At 43.4% G+C, this 20,072-nt stretch overlaps 1 protein-coding gene across 5 annotated transcripts in view; it reads left to right on the plus strand.

Annotated features, from left to right (window-relative positions):
• Positions 1 to 20,072, plus strand: part of ERG (ETS transcription factor ERG) — a 279,071-nt gene that overhangs the window by 72,498 nt on the left and 186,501 nt on the right. For 3 of the 5 annotated variants that reach the window (XM_003927607.3, XM_074389275.1, XM_074389276.1), the window contains exons 2-3: positions 6,020 to 6,121; positions 14,696 to 14,781. In XM_003927607.3, the coding sequence (XP_003927656.1) occupies positions 14,743 to 14,781 (39 nt within the window). In that variant the 5' untranslated portion in view covers positions 6,020 to 6,121; positions 14,696 to 14,742. The remainder of the gene's footprint in view (positions 1 to 6,019; positions 6,122 to 14,695; positions 14,782 to 20,072) is intronic. The other 2 variants (XM_074389274.1, XM_074389273.1) reach the window with 1 other exon arrangement.

Consider the following 20,072-nt stretch of genomic DNA (forward strand, 5'->3'; position numbering starts at 1 on the left):
ATTGCCCTTTGCATATCCTCCCTGTCTTTCACTACTGAGCCATTTGCAAACCAGCTTACTGCTGTCAGGCTCCTACAACATTTTTAGAGGACAGCAAGAGGTTTTAAGTTGCGGAAACTGTTCTTAATGCATGCAGTTGGTTGAATGACTTCCTCCTGGGCATTCATCTCTCTGAGGATGGGACACCGAACTTTTCCTCTTACCGAATATCCTTCCTTGGCTTCCATGACTTAGATCTTTCCTAGCTTCCTCCTGATGCTCTGACTCCTCCTTGTGTTCTTGGCTGTTTTCCTTTTCCTTCTAAGTCTGAAAATATGTCAGGCACTGCCTTCAATCCTCTTCGGCCTCTCTAACTTCCACTTAGACTCTTTTGCCCCCTTCACCCTGGACCTTCTAATAAAGAAAAAAGAAAAAGAATTGCAGAATTTCTGTTTTTAAAAAGCTCTCCAGCTGATTGTGATGCTCAACCAGGCTACATTCTAGCATCAGGGGATCAAGCAAGGCAGTGTTGGAGTTGGCATTTGTGGTTGTTTCTTTACAATTCTTTCTCTCTTACAACTCTTTCTCTGACCGAACTCATGGTCAAAGTCCATCCTTAGTGTTTAGCTCAGTGCTTGGCACATGGAGGGAACTCATTTGGGATGGATGGATGGATAGATAGATGGATGGATGGATGGATGGATGGATGGATGCGTGAATGATGGATGGATGGATGAATACATGGATGAATGGATGCATGGCGGGCTGGAAGAATACACAGATGGATGGATGGATGGATGCATGAATGATGAATGGATGAATACATGGATAGATGGATGAATGAATACATGGATGGATGGATGGGTGAACAATTGTATGAATGAATGGATTCGAAGGGCACGTTGAATTTAGATCATGGGAGGAGATAAATATCAGTGAAATCTTCCCTTAATTAGAGACAAATCATTCAACATTTCTGAGCTCATACTCTGTGCCTTGTGTGGACATAAATGTGAAAGGCTCTTTCCCTACTGCATGCCTCTTTGGAGAACGCTTCTCTTCTTCCCTTCCCTCATCTATTTCCTCCACCTTTCCCGCTCTCCTCCCCATTCCCACTTACTGAAATGCCAAGTACCCATCAACTGCTCTGTTGCTGCATCTTTGGTACCTCTCTTGAAACCCTCACCACATTCTGCCTCCACTCACTAATTTAATTAAAAATACAACCCCCCACATCACACTCTTTGTTTATTGAGGGTAGGTTCCATGTCACCTCCAGTACCTGGACAGTCAACATGTGGATAGACTGAGATAGGCTGCTTATCATGGCAATAGTTATTTATTTCCTAATTCTTAGATATAGTGTTATAAGTATGGAGCTCTATGAGCTGAGCTAATTTCCAGCAGATCATTTTATTTTAAAATTAGAACTGAAGAGCATATTCAGCATGTCTGCATGAATATGGATACAGATGGTAAAAGAGCTGAAAGTGGCTTTTTTGAACATAGAGAGTAGAGTGTATGGGATACTTTTGCTGCCAGTAATAACAATAACAACAAAATGGCCCCAATTCAAAATGGTTTAGTTAACAGGGAAAATGCATTTGATGTGCCTAGATGCCCTGTTATGAGATGCCTTCAGAGTTGGTCAATACTCTTCCCTACCATAAGTAGAAACACAGAGATTTCCCTCCTTTCCTCCAGATATCCAAAGCATGTCGGTTTTATCCTCAGGTGACCTCTTCTCATGGTCCTGGGATGGCTCTCATAGTTCCAAGTGCCATGCAGACAGGACTGCTATTCTGTGGCCTTCCTTCATCAGCCATCACTGTTCCTGGAAATACTCTAGCTCACTTCTCTCAGTGTTGGAGTGGCCAGAATCATATTATGTGCCCTTCCCTAAACCAATCAGTGGTGAGAAGAAATGGTGCCCAGTGATAGGATTTATACTGGTGTTGGGGCTGGTCATTCTCTGTGGGTCATGTGGGGACAGGCAGAATGCCCAGGTAAAATTACATTTCCTTCTATAAGGGAAGAAGGGAAGCCAGTGTGTCTGTTGCTGTTGCCACCTGTGTGTGGCTATAAATGGAAAAAGCAGGCTCTCTGTGGCTATGTTAACCGTGACTGTGGAGATGGATGGTTGCCGCTGCTCTGTCCCTGGCATTTCTGGTGGGAGTGGAGCCTTCTCCCCAGGCCGCCGTCACTCACCTGAGGTACAGGGTATACTTCCTGGACTGAGGACAGCTTTTCTGGACCTACTTTTCTTTCTTCACAATAGCCAATTCTACCTATGGAATATTTACTGCTACTTACACATGGTGGCCAGGGATATCTGTGCGTAGAGAGTGGCTCTCTTGTCTAGTGTTTTGGGGAATGAGGAGATCATTTATTCCTGAATTTAACAGTGCCTTTGCTGGGCATGGTGGCTCACCTCTCTAATCCAAACACTTTGGGAGGCTGAGGGAGGAGGATTGCTACAGGCCAGGAGTTTGAGATCAGCCTGGACGACACAGTGAGAGCTCATGTCTCTCCCAAAATATTAGCCAGGCTTGGTGATGCATGGCTCTTATTCCTATAGTTTGCGCTACTTGGGTGGCTTAGGCAGGAGGATCACTTGAGTCAGGGAGGTCCAGGCCGCAGTGAGCTGTACTGGGAACACTGCACAGCAGCCGGGATGACAGACAGGACCTTGTATCAAAGAAAAGAGAAAGAGAGAGAGAGAGAGAGAGAGAGAGAGAGAGAGAGAGAGAGAGAGAGAGAGAGAGAGAGAGAGAAAAGAAAGAGAAAGAAAGATAAAGGAAAGAAAGAAAGAAAAAGAAATGAAAGAGAAAAGAAAAGAAGGGAAAGGAAGAGAAAGAAAAGGAAGAAAAGGAAAGAAGGAAAAAGAGAAAAGAAAGAAAAAGGAAGGAAAGAAAAGAAAAGTAAAATAAAACACAGCGCATCGCATCTTCACCTGGACCGTCCGCAGCCCCGTCTCTCTGGAGTCAGCCCTCTGAGCCATAGTTTTCAGATGAGCAAACTGAAGCCGAGAGAGGTTTTGCTGGCTACCAGTGGGTCAGCACAGACACGGGGCTCCAAGCTCAGGCTCTTTCTGCCTCACCACGGCCGCTTAGAACATGACGCTTAACCTTCAGGTACCCAGACGTGTTCAGCTTTGGCCATTTCCAGTCCAGTTTTCCTGATGATCCAGCGTCGTCTTCTGTCTTTCCATGCAAAACACGAGCCTGCCCTAGTCCCAGGGGCCAGGGGCAGGGCCGGGAGTCTCTCTGCAGGTCATGGGGCTCCTTGGCCTCGGCTTTCTGCTGTTGCCGGGGTAGGAGCGATTGAGCTGGGCTGGGCAGACTGTGCTCTTACCAAAGTTCTCAAATGGCTGTATTTTTTGAGTTCTTGAGTCTGGTTTGCATAATTTTCTGACTTCTTTGCTTTGATGAGGCCAGCTGTCACCTCACGCGGCTGGTAGTGTGCCTTTCTTTGGCAAAGCTTCTCTTCCCGGACTTTGTGACATCTTTTTGGATCCTTTGTGGCTTCTCAGCTGTGTTATGGATAATTTGGGTTGTCAGGTAAATGCCCTCAGGATAAATGAAATATTAATAACGCCATAATGCTAATTAAAAAAATACCCGTTGCACATATTTAAGAGAATCCTCTCTGGGCTTCACTCTGGGCTTTAAAGCAGGCCCAACAATGTCTCAACCATAAATCAAATTATCCTTTCAGCCTAGTAGACGTTTTGGCACAGAAATCTATAGAATAGCATAGTATAGGAAATCTTAGTTCATACTTATTCTTATTCCCTTTGCAGAAGTTGAAAACCAAATACTCTTTTAACCACTTAACCATGCAAAACAGTTAACCAAGCAATAGTCAATATTGGCTTTTGGATTTGGGGAACACTTTTTAAACTCAGGATTTGTGCAGCTTTGCAAAGCATGATCTACTTCTTCTTCGCCCCCAACCCCGTCCCCTTGAGCATCAGGCCATTCAGTAGGCAAGGCCATCTCCTTGGGCCAAGGTATGGCTGGATGGAAAAAGAATACATTACAGTGAAATAAATGCTTTAAAAGCATGTTTAGGATTATAAAATGATTATTCCTTAGCTTGCTTTCCTGATTATAAAGATGAATATTATTGGTTTAGAAAATTTAGAAAACAGACAAAACTATAAAGAAGGAAGTAGTTCAACATTTCAGATGCTACGTGAGAGGATACACTATGTGTCTCTCTGTGCCTGTCTTATTTCGCTTAGCATAAGGTTTTCCGGGTTCATTCATGTTGTCATAAATGACAGGATTTCTCCTCTAAAGGCTGAATAGCATTCCATTGTGCATGTGCACTGCTTTTCTCTATGGATGTTTATGCTGATGGACACTTAGGTTGATGCCATGCCTTGGCTGTTCTGAATAGTGCTATAGTGAACATGGAAGTACCTTTTTGACATACCGACTTCATTTCCTATGGATCTATACCCAGAGTGGGATTGCCAGCAATCATATACTATTTTGATTTGTAATACATATAAAATTGATTTGTAATACATTTGTGAAACATAGAGTATTTTGATTTGTAATTGATCTTTGTGTTCTTGAGGACCCTCCATACTGTTTTTCATAATGGCTATGCTGATCCACATTCCCTCACAGTGGGCAAGACACCCCCACCAACACTTGTGATCTTTTTGATAATGGCCATTTTATCTTGAAAATCACTAAGAGTAGATTTCAAGCATTCTTGCCGCAAGAAAATAAGTGTGAGGTAATGCAGATGGTAATTAGCTTACTTTAGCCATTCCAAAATGTCTATATATTTCAAAACATAATGTTGTACACAGTAAATATATATAACTTTTATTTGTTGGTTTAAAAAATAAATGACTTTAAAAGGATTTAAAAAGAAGCAAATAAGAACTCCCATTTCACACTGGAAACCAGACCCAAAGACCATGACTGTTCCCATTATGGTAACTTCTCTCAGGTCTTCTTCTTTCCATTCCTGTCTTCCCTCACTTCTTTCATCCATTTGCTATTTTTTTTTCTGTGCAATATTGGGATGATATTATGTATGTGGTTTTTTTTACCCTAATTTTTTTCCCCAAGAATGTTATGTTGTATTCTCTGTATCACAACAAATGCTTTTCTGTGAGATCTGGGCAATTTGGATTAAATGTCTCTGTGTATAGGTTTGGAAGACTTCAGGAGGAGTTGGCTGGGGGCTTCCTAAGTAGAGTGGGAGTGTCAGCTGGCCTGTGGAACCATTTAGAAATAAATCTGCCCATTACAAATATTGATTTTGATGCAGTATTTAAGACATTTTCTAATTTAAAAATATTTTCAATGGAAACAGATGCCATTTACAATTTTTCATGTTGTAAAGTTTCTACTAAATATATTTTGGGATTGAATATTTTACTTGGAAACTTGTTTAAGAAATTCCCATATCTAAAAAAAAAAAAAAAAAAGGAAAAGAGAGAGAGACTGGATTTTGAATCTGTGCTAACAGGCATACTGTAAAAAATATTTTTTTCTTTCTATCTTTTTAGCTTGTTAGTGTTCTAAGATTTTAAAAAATACAGATTCTCCTAGCATTTACAAATTAAAAGAGTTGTTTCTTTTCTGGGACTAAGACAATCGCTTAATTATAGTTCTCAGGATGTTTTCTAAATTCTAAATCCCTCTACCCTGTTTTTAAGCAGCAAAAAGTGCTAACAGAATTATCTGGGGAAGCCATTATTACCAAAAGCTGGGGGCTGTAAGGAAAAGAAAACATTTTCAAAATATTTTCTGTGCAAAAGAGTGAGTGTGCTTCAGCATGCCAGCCAGGCTTGGCCTCGATTTCGCTCTCAAGTTTTGCTTCATAATGCTGAGCTTCCCTCAGAGGAGAGGAATGTTGCCCCCTCTTTTTTTAAAGGGAAGGATTTAAGTTCTTTCCCCTTTTAGGATATTTTAAAATAATGTTTAAGAAATAGGTTTTGTCCCTACAGTTGATCCTTGGTATTAATATTTGAAAACAAAATAAGGCTTAATATTCTTAAACTTATATTCAGGTTATTCCAGGATCTCGGGAGACCCAAAAAAAGCCTTGTTGACCAAAAGCAAGACCAATGACTCACAGAGAAAAAAGATGGCGGAACCAAGGGCAATTAAAGGTAAAACGAACAGAACCCAAATAATCCTACCCTACCTAGTCAAGGTTGTTTAAAAATGTGAATACGTAAATATTTTGTGTCTTTACTATTTGATGTTTGTGGTTCCAAACCTCCACAGACCATATCTGGATCCTTTGTTGTACTTGGATGGCTTACGGCTTATGTTGGTTCTACGTGGCACCCTTGACTTACCCAGCACTGCCTGTTCCTGCCCCTGCAGTGTGGAGATTCTAGAATTGCTGCCTTCTCACTACTGTGGTCTTCCCAGCTACTCTTTTCCTCCACCACCATCTACTCTCTTCTCCCTTTTTTAGAGGAACCAGAGGCTCGGTGTCTGCAGACTGGTGCTTTTACGATATTTCCAATTTTTTTTTTAATCATGAATACTACATTTGGTTTATAGTCATAGTTATTTCACCTGCATGCAATTGAAACCTCATTTCAAGGGGCACACCCAGGCAATGAGTCTTTGTAGTCACAAAACATGCCAAAAAATAAAAATAAAATCCCACTGGAGAAGGAGAAGGTCGATATCCTTTCTCTAAGGCACGCCCCGGAGGCCAGCTAGGCTGTGAGGACTCCCTTGGAGGAGGGGCACTGAGGGGAATCAAGGTTATGGGGGTGCTCACATGACACTCATGTCGGCCACAGAATGCAAGAGCTCCTCCCCTGCCAGAATAAAGCCAGGATCGATTCGTAGAAGAAATAACAGTCCTTGGAGCCTGAGACATGCCTTGACCAGCGTCAGGGTCCAGTGAGAGACGGTGCAATTAAAAAAAATATCATATGGCTTCTGAGGCCATGACCCCACCGTGAGGCCTGTAATCTGCAACAGTTAAGTGATTTTAGTAAGTCCCTCAATAGAGGTGTTTCCTCTCCCAGCGCTGCTGTAACAGAGCGCCATGAACTGGGTAGCTTAAAACAACAGAAATGCATTGTCTCACCTTCAGGAGGCTGGGTGTCCAAGATCAAGGTGTCAGCCCGGGTGGTTCCCTCTGTGGGCTTTGGGGAAAATCTGTTCCAGGCTGCTTTTGTCTTTTCCCCGTGCCTTCACACCATCGTCCTTCTATTCAGGTCTGTCTTTAAATCCTTTCTGTCAGTGCATCAGCCATGTTGGATTAGGTCACTAATGACCTCACTTTAATTTGATTGTCCCTGTAAAGGCCCTACCTCCCTATGGTCGCATCCGGAGGACTGGGGTTTAGTATTCCAACACATGAACTGGGGGAGAGAATTGATACAATTCAATCCATAGCTGTAAGTGTTTTTATTCATTTGGAAAGATGAGCCATTTCCCACTGAAGAAGTCCAGTTTCTTATTTTTAGATAAATGTAGAGGTCTGTTCGGTTTCTCATGCCGTCTTCCATCTCCTGCTGGTACTCCCTGCTTCACTTTGGAGTGCCGGAGCCAGGGCTGGACTGGGTTAAGGCAAGTGGGGCACAGGACTTTGGGTGGTGCTCCCCTTCAGGTGCTGATCCTGCACCTGCATGAACCTGAGAGGGAGAGCCTCCTTAAATCATGGGCCCTGCGTTCCTTCCTGCCTCCTTTTTCCTGTTCCATAAGGGAGGCCTCTGCCCCAGTCAGGGGCCTGGCATGCTTGGCGGGAATCAGGCCTGTGCCGTTCCTATGGTAGGATTTGCTGGTAAAAGACTGATTTGCCTAATACCTACTCATCCAGGACAGGAGCACCCAGCAACCAATGCATTCAGGGAATAGATTCATTTCTATGAATCCTAAATTACTTAGAGCCATTTTGTCTAAAAAGTTTTCACTTAACGACTAGTTAGCTTAAAACTAAAAATTAAATTTCTAAATTAAGGATGTTTTTAGTCGGTTGACAAAGGGCTCTTATGAAAGCCAGCGATTTATTTATTGAGAATTATTTTTCTTAAAAACTTGAAACATTTTAATTAGCCAGGCATGGTGGTATATGCCCGTAATCCCAGATACTCAGGAGGCTGAGGTAGGAGGATTGCCAAAACCCCAGAGGTGGAGGTTGCAGTGAGCTGAGATTGCACCACTGCAATTTCTGTCTCAATCTCTGTCACCCAGCCTGGGTGACAGAGCGAGACTCCCTCTCAAAAAAAAAAAAAAAAAAAAAGTTGCAACATTTTATACAGTATCGAAATCATCCATTTGAAATATTTTTGCTTTCTTAGTAATAATACTTACCACTTGTTTAATGTTGATTATGTGTCTAGCATTGAGAGAGGTTTCTTTCTTAGGCATAATTCAATTTAATCCTCACAAAAGCCTGTTGGTGTAGACGGAGATGATCAAACAATGGTTTAACTTGCATACTGACCAGTTAGAATAGACCTAAGCCAACTCTTGCACAGACCCCTTTGTGAATTGCTGAACATCATCTGGAGGTCTTTAAAAATTTTTTATTTTTGTCTCCCGGCACCAAATACAGGTATTGATTGACTTATGACCTGTGCAACTTACGACCATTTGACTTTACGACCACAATCGCTAGCCACGACTGCTCCGCGTCTGGCAGCGCAAACGTTGCCCAGCTGGGCGTACGACAGTGCGGACTAGCTTCTGGCAGCACTACCATCTCCGCGTGCACCATTTCAACTGTACACAGAGCCTACTCAACTTACGACCAAATCGTGCTACGACCCTTCCGCGGTCCCGACCGTGGTCGTAAGTCAAGCAGTAGCTGTGCGTGGTGCCTTCGCCAGTACCAACCAGTCCTTCAACACGGATACCAGCTGCGTGTCCAACAGTTCAATTCAGTCCTGACACTGACAACCTGAAGTTTGTGTCAAATTCCACAGCTTTAATGGCTAAGTTCTCCAACCCTGCCCTCACTTCAGATGCCAGTTGCAAGTATTGGGTCCCCAGGTTACCCTACACCCCGTCTGACATGGCTACAACATTGGCGGTTCCCACAACCCCCCCAGCCCCCCGTTTTTAGGTTCAATAACTTGCTAGAACTCGGGAAAACGCTATGCTCTTATGATGCAGTTTATTGTTAAGGATATGAATGAACAGCCAGATGAAGAGGAGCACAGGGCAAGGTCTGGAAGGATCCCAAGTATGGGAGCCTCTGTCCCTTTAGCATTGGGGTGCACCAAACTCCTCATACCAATGTGCTCACCAGCTCAGAAGCTGGCCTAACCCTGTCAGGGTATTTTATGGAGGTTTTGTTACATAGGCAGGCTTGATTAACTCGATTTCCAGCCCCCCTTCTCTCCTGAGAGGTTGGGAGGTGGGGCTGAAAATTCTAAGCATCTAATAAAGACTCGCTCTTTCTTGCAGTTAGCTGCCATCCTGAAGCTCTCTGGGGACCCCCGCAACCTGTTGCCTTCTTAGAACAAAAGACGCTCCCAACACTTGAGAAGTTCCAAGAGTTTTAGGAGCTCCATGCCAGAAACAAGAGACAATGGCAAATGGATTTCTTAGTATACTACAAGAATATTATCCCCAGTTTGCAAATGTGTAACTAAGTTTCGTGGAGGATAAAGTGATCATTTCTAGGTTTCCCAGGAGTAAGTGGCAGATGTGGTTTCTACCCCTCACCTGGCTCTGCACCTGTGCTCATACTGAGTGCTGCCCCTTGCCCAGGGCCCTGCCCATGCCTTCTGGACCCCGCTCCCGCCCTCTTCAGCTGCACTCAGCACCATTCCAGACCACACCCCAGGTGCCGGGATACCCAAAGCTCCTTTCCGAACTGGACTGAACATCTTTTGGGTTGCACCAACCTCTTTCTTGGAGTTCATCTTCTTGGGAAGATCTTGTATGTGTTTTCCTGGGTCTGAAGGAGGAACAGGGAGCATTGCTGAATGGCATGTGGCCATGTGGATCGGGACGTCCACATGACTGTATGTGTCCCCTAGCCTACAGGACAGAACTGGGTTTGAGAAGAGAGGAAGGGTAGGGTCAGGGGGTGGGGAGGGGATCTGAAATTTCCATCTGTTTCCTTGCACCAGCCCCGCAAATAGTTAAGTCTTTTTGTGACCATTTTGCAATACTGCCTCCGTAATTACAAATGCTTATTTTCCTTTCTGTCTGTGTATCAGCCCATCTTTTATGCAGTTAGAGCTTAGGTAATTCGAACCAAGTTTGTTTCTATTTAGTAAGATGTTGGCATTTTGCAAACAAAAACAAAGAAGTGACACAGGTAGAATTCTATTAATGTCGAGGGCTTTTTATTGTTGTTGTTTAAGATACCCAATAATAAAATATAGCTGGGTCATGAAACACAAAATCATATAGAAGTATATACTTTAGCAAATGAGTTTATTGCAAGAAACAAATATTAAAGACACGATTTTCTGTCAACATAGAGTGAACTTTTGCAAGGGTTCAAAGGCAGGTGAAATAGAAAATAAAAAGACTCCTACAGTGACACGAAAGTATTACCAACTACTAAAAATTTTTAGTGTGGTGCTAGTTTGTTTAGTTACCAACTGCTAAATATTTGAAAAATGACCAGGAGGAACACAAAAGTAAATTAGAAGTGCTCTTTAACAAAATCCATGAAATGCTTCTGAAACGGTGAAAAAGAACAGGCACCCAAATGGCTGCAGAAAGAGTCAGAGATCCGTGTGGACTGAGGAGGCGGTCAGGGAGGTTGAGCTTTTATTCTCCTGGTCTTTAGGTCCGTCGGGTTTTCGCTGACCTGGTGTGGAGGATGGCAGTGCCATCGCGCAGGATGCCGAGTGAATCCTGTTGGTGTGTGGTCCGTCGGTGGTGGTGGGCTGAGGAACTCATGTGCCCTTGATCCCTCATGTGGGGGAGCTGGGAGAGAATTGTTCCTGCTTCCTGCCTTTCACCTTCTTTCCTCCAATCCTCATGCCTCTTGTTCATCAAGGCTCCTTGGTGGCACCCTCTCATCTCTGCACAAATCAGGTCTCTCTTTCCTCTAGGTATATCCACACACCTCATTGGGCACCTCCACTAACTGTCTGTTCTCAGGACTGACCACTTCATATCTGTATGAAACAGACCTGTTTCCCGTCTCAGTCCCTGGAGGATCAGGACTGTGTTGCATCTGAAATCTCTATATTTTCCCTTCCCTGTCATTTTATCCTCGATGAAACCTCAGTACTCAAAACTTCCTTATAAGAAACGAGACACTCAAACAATTGCTCGATAAGTTTATGTCTTCGTTGGTTGCAGACCGAGTGGCCACTGTAACTTCTACAATGTTGCTGCGGTCTTGGATATCCAAGGGTGTTGATTCAATTTCATTATTTTAAAAATTCTGGGAAGGCTGGCAGGGCATGATGTGAAGTCAGAATTCAGTTGCTCCTCAGAAAGGCTCTGAGAATCCCACGGAGGCTTCTGATGGAGGTTTCTTGGTTATATGCATTTTGAGGGTAGGATTAGGGTTTGACATCATGTCTCTTAGGTGAATGGAAATAATATGTCTTTGTGTTGGGATGAAGCTGGCTTCTTCTGAAATGTCCTGAGTCTCCTTTTATCTCTGGCTGGAAGAGTTTTAATGAAGATCTCAGTAATCTGATTATGCGGGGCAAAGTGTATGTCATTAATCTATTGTCACAAAAATGCTGTGTAACAAATTCCCCAAATTTCAGTGGCTTCAAGCAGTAAGCACTTATTTAGCCGTAAGCCTGTGGGTTGGCCATTCAGGTTGGCCCTGGCTAGCGGCTGGTCTGGCTGCTTCCCTCTCATATCTGGGGTTTTGGTTGTCTATGGGATGATCAGAGATAGTCTTGGTGCAGTGATTGGGATGGATGACTCTACCCCAGGTGCCTCCCAGCCTCCCGTGTGCATCAGGCCATGTTCCCAGGCTGGTGGAAAGTTACAGAAAAGCAAATGGGAACATGTCCTGCCTCCTGAGGCTTCAGCTAGGACCTGACATGCTTGTCTTTCTGCTATATCCTGTTGGCTGAAGCAGATCATACGGGCAGCCCAAAAATAAGGGTTGGGAAGTAATTCTACCGCTTTAGTGGGAGGAACCACAAAGTCATGTGGCAAAAAGCATGGATGCAGGAGGGCTTGAGTGTTGGGACCATCTTTGCTCTCATCCATAGTGAAAGTGAAACAAGCTAGATACCCTCTGTCTTCTCTGTGTCTCTAGAACACTTACAGGGTGTTTCAATGACCTGTATGTGCAATAAACTAACCTGGCAGTTTAGGACAATAGCGCGTTTATTATTGGTCACAGTCCTGTGGGCTGACTGGACTCAGCTGGAAGCTGCCTCCCTGGTGTTGGCAGGGGCCATGGTCATCTGAGAGATGGTTCTCTGGACCGTCCAGGACAGCTTCCTCCCAGGCCTGGCATTGGTGCTGGCTGCCCGCTGGGCACTCGATCCTCTGCCATGTGCTGTGCTGCTGAGGGTATGGGGACTTGGTTTCAGGAAACAGGAAGGGGAAGCTCCCAATTCCAGTCCTGGGCCTGGGGCTCCTGAAACATTCCCATTGCTGTGTTCTCCAGGTCAGAGGCAGCACAGGTCAGCCTGGGTTGGAGGGGAAGGGGACAAGCTTCAACCCCTGGCATGAGTGGCAGCACGTGTGTGCAGGCAGGGAGGAACTGTGCAGAGTGAACTTGCCCAGAGGGACTGCCCAGACAAACGGAAACAGCCGTGTGCTCCCCAGAGCAGGGTCATGCAATGGGAGGCCCTCCCTTTGTCAGGACAACGTGTGGATGCTGAACGACCGGGCTGAATGATCCCAGGACCAGAGTGCTGTTTTCCTGGGGCACCTACTGCTCTTAGGAGAAGGAGAATTGAGGATTCCTGTGCTCCCAGAAACCTTCAGCGAGGCCCGGTCTTCTCCCAGCCTCTCCTCCCATGAGACCACCGGGAGTCTGGGTCCCCTTCATCTGCCTCCCGGTTCAATTTCAGGACTGCACTCCACTCGCTTTGCGTTTTCATAACTATCATCCCCCAGAGGGACTTACTTTAGGACTTGGGGGGGAAAAGTGCATATTTTCCAAGACCTAGACATTTGGCTATAGAAAAAAATAATGCCTAAGGTTCCCAGCATCATTTTCTTGGCCAGCCAAGCTTTCCCAATCTTGGGAGGCCTCCAGAGACACCTTTCAGGAGGACAGACTCAGAGCACACCGGTCGTGAGAGGCGCTCGGGTTGGAAGTGGTGTGTCTGTACACTGAGAGGTCGGAAGGGCGGGCTGTGAATGTGGTGAGGGCTCCTGTGGGAGCTTTCCCGCATCACTGGAGTCGTGTGCTCCATAGCAGATTCAAAAGACAGCTTTTGAAAATGTCTGTAATCATATTGTTTTTATTTTGTGATTATTACTGCAAAGAGCCATTGTAAAGAAGAAAAACAAAAAAAATACAGGTGATAAAAAGCAAGTGATGGCACCTAAAAATGTAAATTAAAAAAGATATTTTTAGTGCCAGAAACAACTGATGGTTTAGCTGATGTGCAGAGCACCAGAGACTTGCTGGGGACCAGTTACTAGAGGCTGGAGCGTGGAAGGAGGGGCCCCATGACGGGAGAGGTCAGCCTAGAATCCAGCTGCAGTCAGAACCATGACCAAGCATTCAGGGACACTGGGCAGCAGGTGTCAGTGGTGGGAAGGTGAGGGGAAGAAATACCCCTCTCTTCTCTCACCCCTACTCTCCAGAAGGGGCAACATCAACCAACTCTGACAGGTGACCAGGAGGCCAGGCGCCCTGCTGAGTCCATCTGTAGAGGTCAGCCCGGGGGCCTGGGACAGCACGGGGAGCCTGGGGCCTGGCTTGGTGGAAGGGGAGGGGCACAGACAGTGGTCAGAACACGCCACTTTATAATCCGAATAAAGGAATATATATTGGATAAAGTATTTATTTCTGGAAAATTCCTGGAGTATGGGCACCTTTTAATTTATTTAAGGCATGTTTTAAAATGTCCCTTCAAAATATGGGTTGATACCTGCTAATTAAGTCAGACCAACGTTTTTTTTTTATGGGCTCTGGAGTCAGATAGGCTGATCTGATTTGAATTTTGGTTCAGTTGCTTATTAACCAGGTGATCCTGGACAAATCAGTAACCTTTTTGAGTCTTGAAGTCCTCATCTGGACAATGGGAATGACAGTTCTCAGCATTGTGGTTGGAATGAAATGAGAAAATGTGTGTGGAGCCCTTAGCAGTCCAGGAACTGGCACTGAGATACTCAATGAACAGTAGCTGTGTTGTTTACTAAGAACTTAATAACGAAGCCAAAAAGGATGTGCAGATGGTATTAGTTATAACGAGATTTCGAAGTCCTGCTTTCTCAGTGTAATGGGAAGTATGCTGCATTTTAGGCTCATGGCTTTCTTTAGCGGATCCCTCATTAGATGCTGCCCATGTGGAAGGATGTGTGGATACTGCATGCGATGTGGGTCAGTTTGAGCTAGATTTTTTTTGGCCTCGTCGGACTGGGGTTCTTTTGGGCTCAATCTAAGTGATTTTCCCAATGGAAGGGAAGTGAGTTATCCAGTCACCTCATGGACCACACAAACCTGGAGGATGCCTTTAAGCAAACATGCTTAATGCAAAGCTATGATTCTTTTGTCACTGGTGAATTGTGTCCAGTCCTGCTTGAACATAAAACAAAGAAATGTAGTTTTTTTATTATTATTTATGTTCTTCCTTGTTTTCTTCTAGCTGTCAGGTTCTGAACAGCTGGTAGATGGGCTTGCTTATTGAAGGACATGATTCAGACTGTCCCGGACCCAGCAGCTCATATCAAGGTAAGTCCTGTCTTGGCCGGGAAGCCAGGCCTGGCTTCCTCTGTGCCTAGATTTTCATGGATAGCTGCCCACATATCAGTCAATTAGGGGCCAGTCAACACAGCCCAGGAGCTAAGAAAACGGTTTTTACTTTTATAAATGATTGAAAAAGAAATCAAAAGAAGTGTATTTCATAACACGTGTGAATTACATGAAATTTACATTTTAGTGTCCATTAAGAAAGCTTTATTGGAACACAGCCCCGTGCATGCATTTCCATATCATCTGTGGCTGCCTTCACTGCACAATGGCATGGCTGAGTAGGTTCGACAAAGACCATATGGCCTGCCAGCTGAAAATATTTACTGTCTGGACCTTTTCAGAAAAAGTTTGCTGAGTTAATATATGAAGTCACGTCCAAATTCTTCTAACTTCTGTTTTAATTCCATCTCCTTTATACTTGCCTGGGGTTAGTGAGGAGGAGACAAGAGGGTGAATGGTTGGATTTCCGATGTAGGAACGTTGTTTTATCTGGGCTCGCTGACACTCAGCAGCCCGTCACCTCACACCTGTGCTGGCTGCTTTCTGACCTGCACTTCCTGAGGCTGTGGCGGTGAGAGGGTGAGGAAGTGAGACTTGTGTCAGAGGAGGTCCCTGAGAAGACTCTGGCCCATTTATTTTGACACTACACATACGTGTGGGTAATAGCTACAGGGAGGAAATGAGATGGTAGTTTTCATATACTTGACACAAATAAAGACTGCAGAAAAAATTGGGGCTTAAGCTACCTTATCCAAATAGGCTGTCTACGCCTGTTCTGGTTCAACTATATCTGTGCTGGCCAAAGAAATTGACTGCACAGCCAGTTCTTCGCTTTCCCCATATTAATTCCTTTTCCTTAAGTGGTGTGGTTGGTTTTACTAATTTATATCCCTTGCCTAAAACATTTATTGAAAATGGAAAGCGGCTTATAATTGAAAGTTTGTGGTATTAAAAAAGGTACCTCTTTTTGAATAAAATAGAAAATGCCTTTCAAAATCTCACACATACAATTACACATGGACACACACACATTTTAAAACAATACATTTCGTGAGGTGTTCTGGGCCATGTGCAGCTCACATGCATACACATTTACTTTCTTTGAAAATGGAATTGGAGGTAATAAGAATTTCAGGGCATTCCTTGAGCTTTGTGGGTGCTCCTGCAGTTTCAGAGACTGGGTTGTTGACAATTCTAAATTTTGCCCAGGGTCACAGAGGAGCAGATGCTTATGGGGACACTATAATTTGATTTCTGAGTGATATTTCATTGGGCTGTGACAATTGTGTTTCCAAAAAAATGCAAGTGGGATATCTCTTGTGGACGTGATTAGTTTCTTCAGAAGTGTTGGGAATATATTTGATCAGTGTGTCTACGCTACCGCACACGTAAAGTGGGAGAAAGACTTTCTTTAATTTTTAGTGTCTGCTAACCATGAAGCTACATGAGGCAAAGAAAAGCTCATGGGGAATTGAGACAATAAATATCTTCTGTAGTTCAGAACGTGAAGGAAGGCAACTGAAATTCATTTTATTGGCATTCCACACCACTGCTCCAGGCAACCCAGAAGGAAATGATGAAGTCAGCAAGAAAGTATTACAGACTTAAAAAGATAATTCATAAAGCTGAAACAATTCTATGCAAACTTGAAAACACCATCTTTGAAAGTGGAGCTTGGTAGAAATATTCTGTATCGGATTTCAGGAATGAACTGTTTTCAGCTCTGATTTAACTTATTGTCATCATGTTGGTTGATGTCAATATAAAATGAAAGATAATTTTGAGAAATCATAACTCTGAGAGTTTTTAAAAAATAAATTTCACCCCAAATAGCTTCTGTGTGTTTGGAGACATGAACTGGCAATAAGAAGTGTGGTTATTAGTAGCTGATATTGACTGTGAGGTAGAATTATATTAAAGATGTTTATTTCCTTTATAAACCTGTCAAAATTCTACCTATTAGAATTTGAACAATTATTTTTGTAATTCTTTTTTTTATATGAAATTGGGGTTCTTGACACCAAAGTTGGGAGAATAATTTTCTTTCACCGATTCATTAAAATGCCTGATGTTGGTGTTTATGAAGTAAAATTTCATGTGCGAGAAGTTTCTGGCTTTGGGCTGTGGAGTGCTGCTGTTATTTCTGGGAAGGAAGTTCATATAAATGGCACATGAATGATTCCTCTTGATGTGTTAACATATATAGTGGAAGATTTCGTTTTTGGTTCATTGCTGCTAAAATGTTTTTGTTATCTGAGAAGGACTTGAGTTTTCCACAGAAGTGACTTAACACTGTAGGTGCAATGCCCGTGAAGGCTGTGTGTCTCTACAGTCCTGTCTGCAGGCCATCCTTGGGGAGAGGAGCATTCTTTCATCTTAGAGAAATTCACTCTGCACAATTCATTATGACTCTTTTCTGCCAGAACAAATGGCTTTTACCCTTTTATGTGTTTAAGGAGCTAGAAACAATGAAAAAGGAAAAACAAGGATCGATGGTTGATAACTGTGGAATGTAAAATATTCTTGATCTAAATAGTGCAAGAATTGTGGCAGTTCGTTTACAAACAAAACGAGGGGAATGTTTATTTTAGCTGCTTCTCTGTTAGTGATAATAGTAACTGTCATTAAGCATAATTTGATTTGCCTTTCTTTGCAGGCCATTCCAGGTACCTATATTTATTTATTTATTTATTTACTTGCTTACTTAAAGGCATGGTCTCACTCTGTTGTTCAGGATAGAGTGCAATGGAATGATTACGGCTCACTGCAGCTCTGCCTCCCAGGCTCAAGCAATCTTCTTGTCTCAACCTGCTGAGTAGCTGGGACTACAGGTGTGTGCTGCCACACCCAGCTAACTTTTTATCTTTTTGTAGAGACAAGGTCTCACTCTATTACCCAGTCAGTCCTCCCACCTCAGCCTCACAAAGTGCTTGGATTTCAGATGTGACCAAGAACTTTTTTTATGACAGAAATCATACTAACGTACCATGCGGATGTACCCTTAGCATGTTAGGTGTATATGAAGATACAGCTCTGTGAAGGGGTAGAGCTGTCACAACCAAAGATGCGCCTGGACAATTACCCACGGCAGAGAAGAAAAAGACTAGCAAGTCCACTTTCTTAGGATCCTACAAATCTTTTTTGTCATTAATTCTAATTCTGATAAAGCATTTTTAAATTCACATGATTGCATTTCCTAAAAAGAGTTTTGTCTCTGTAATATTTTCATCGACTAATACTTGCTAAAGAGGACTAACTCCCTTGCTGTTCGCCAGCCACTCTTGTAGAATAATACGCATTTTGAAGCTGGTGGAATGAAGACTGGACTGAGAGGGGAACCATCTGCATGTTAGTTCTGCTCCGTGGTCTCCAGCTGTGTATCCCGGAGATGCAGGTCACAAAAACCCTCTGAACTTGGCGTTCCTACCTAGTTTCATGTTGTGGATAAGAACACATTCTGGCTCGATTCAAATCATACTCTGTCATTTAGTCACTTGGTGATTTTGTACAAGTTCCTTCATTTCTCTGTGCCTTGGTCTCTTTTTATAAGAAACATAAGCACCTGTTTCACAGCGTTAGTGGGAGATTAAATGAGTTAGTACACTTTAAACCCCAATGAGTGCTAAACAATTGTGAGCTCTTACTGTGATCTATAAAGTGAGGGTGGCATACCCATCTTAAATATAAAATATCATTCTCTCTCTGGTATCTATGAGCAACATGGGTATGTCTTACAAAGCAGTGAGTGGAGTGAAAAATACGGAAAACAGAACGTTCTCTGTAGCACATGCTACTTACGTGCACAAAAAGTTATATGCTCCCCAAGCAACGTCATAGGGTTTTCAAGGGTACATGCATATGTAAGACATTTAGATCACATTGGAGTGGGGGCTTGCTTCTGTGGTACATGCTGACTAGTTGCTTTGAGAAGTGGTTAGGGGATAAGGGAAAAAATAATTACATGCAAATAAAACACGTTAATAACAGTGATGCTTTTATGTGGCACAGTGGGTCCTCCGTATTGGTAGGAGCATGAGTTTGGACAAGCACTTTTGTACTGGCTTGGTGTTACCTAGTAAAGCTGAAGCTGTGCCTAGCCTGTGATCCAGCTCATTTATTCATTCAGGATCTACCTGGTCACCAGGAGGTGCATATGAGTGAAAAAACAGAACAACCCAAATGTCCATCTACAGAAAAATGGATAAATAACCTATTGTACTCCACCAATGGAGTACTATACAGCAGTGAAAAATAAACTAAGAGTGTCTCTCTGTAGCCATGTATCAATGTGAATGGTTCTCATACGTGAGTAGAATAAAGTCACAGATTATCTGCAATATGATTCCAAAAATCAGGATTTAAAAGAGGCAGAATTTAAAAGCGTAATAATTCAGAGAAACATAATATGTGCTGAAAAGAGAAACAAGGACAAAATAAACACGTAACTCAGAATTGAGATCACCTTGTTGGGGAGGGGAGAGTTTTTGGAGAAGGGCAGAGCGGGCTCCTGAGGTCCTGGCGCTGACGTTTGTGGGCTAGGAAGAACACGCAAAGGTGTTTGCTTCTTAACCTTTAAATTGCGCCAGTAGATTAAATGTCCTATTTTGTGTGTGCTATTTGCAATAAAAAATACTAAAATGAGAGAGAGGAAAAATTAGATGGCTCACAGTGAAGCCATTCTTGGGAGGAAGTTACTTTCTAATTGTAAACCACATTGTACTTTAGCACATCATCCACATTAGAGATCACTTGGTCTGATGCTGTTCTAACTGCACGGAAAGGTGGGAGATATTGCTGGTCAAGTGACTCCCTTGAAGCAGAGGCTCTGCCTGTACCCAGGCTGAGCATGGGCCATTTCCAAGTTGAGCGTGTCCTCCTGCCTTGGCTTTGTGAGTTTTACCAACCCACCCTTTTGCAATGAGGAGCGATTTGGAGACTGTTCCTGACTTGGGCTTGTTTATTCATTCAACAAACATTTAGCAGACCCTCCGTGTACCCACACTGGGGGTGGGGGAGGAGGGAGAGAAGGTATCAAAAAGACACAGCATCTGCCATCCAGAGCATGGGTCACCTGTACTCCACTAGTGGAGTACTATACAGCAGTGAAAAAGAAACTATGAGCGTCTATCTGTAGCCATGTATCAATGTGGATGATTCTCATATGTGAGTAGAAAAAAATCACAGATATCTGCAATATGATTCCACAAATCAAGTCTCAAATACCTGGGACACTGTGAAGCTGCCAGTGAGGCCCAGGGGAGCTGAGGCCC

The sequence above is a fragment of the Saimiri boliviensis genome, chromosome 18, assembly GCF_048565385.1.
Source record: "Saimiri boliviensis isolate mSaiBol1 chromosome 18, mSaiBol1.pri, whole genome shotgun sequence".
NCBI lineage: Eukaryota > Metazoa > Chordata > Mammalia > Primates > Cebidae > Saimiri > Saimiri boliviensis.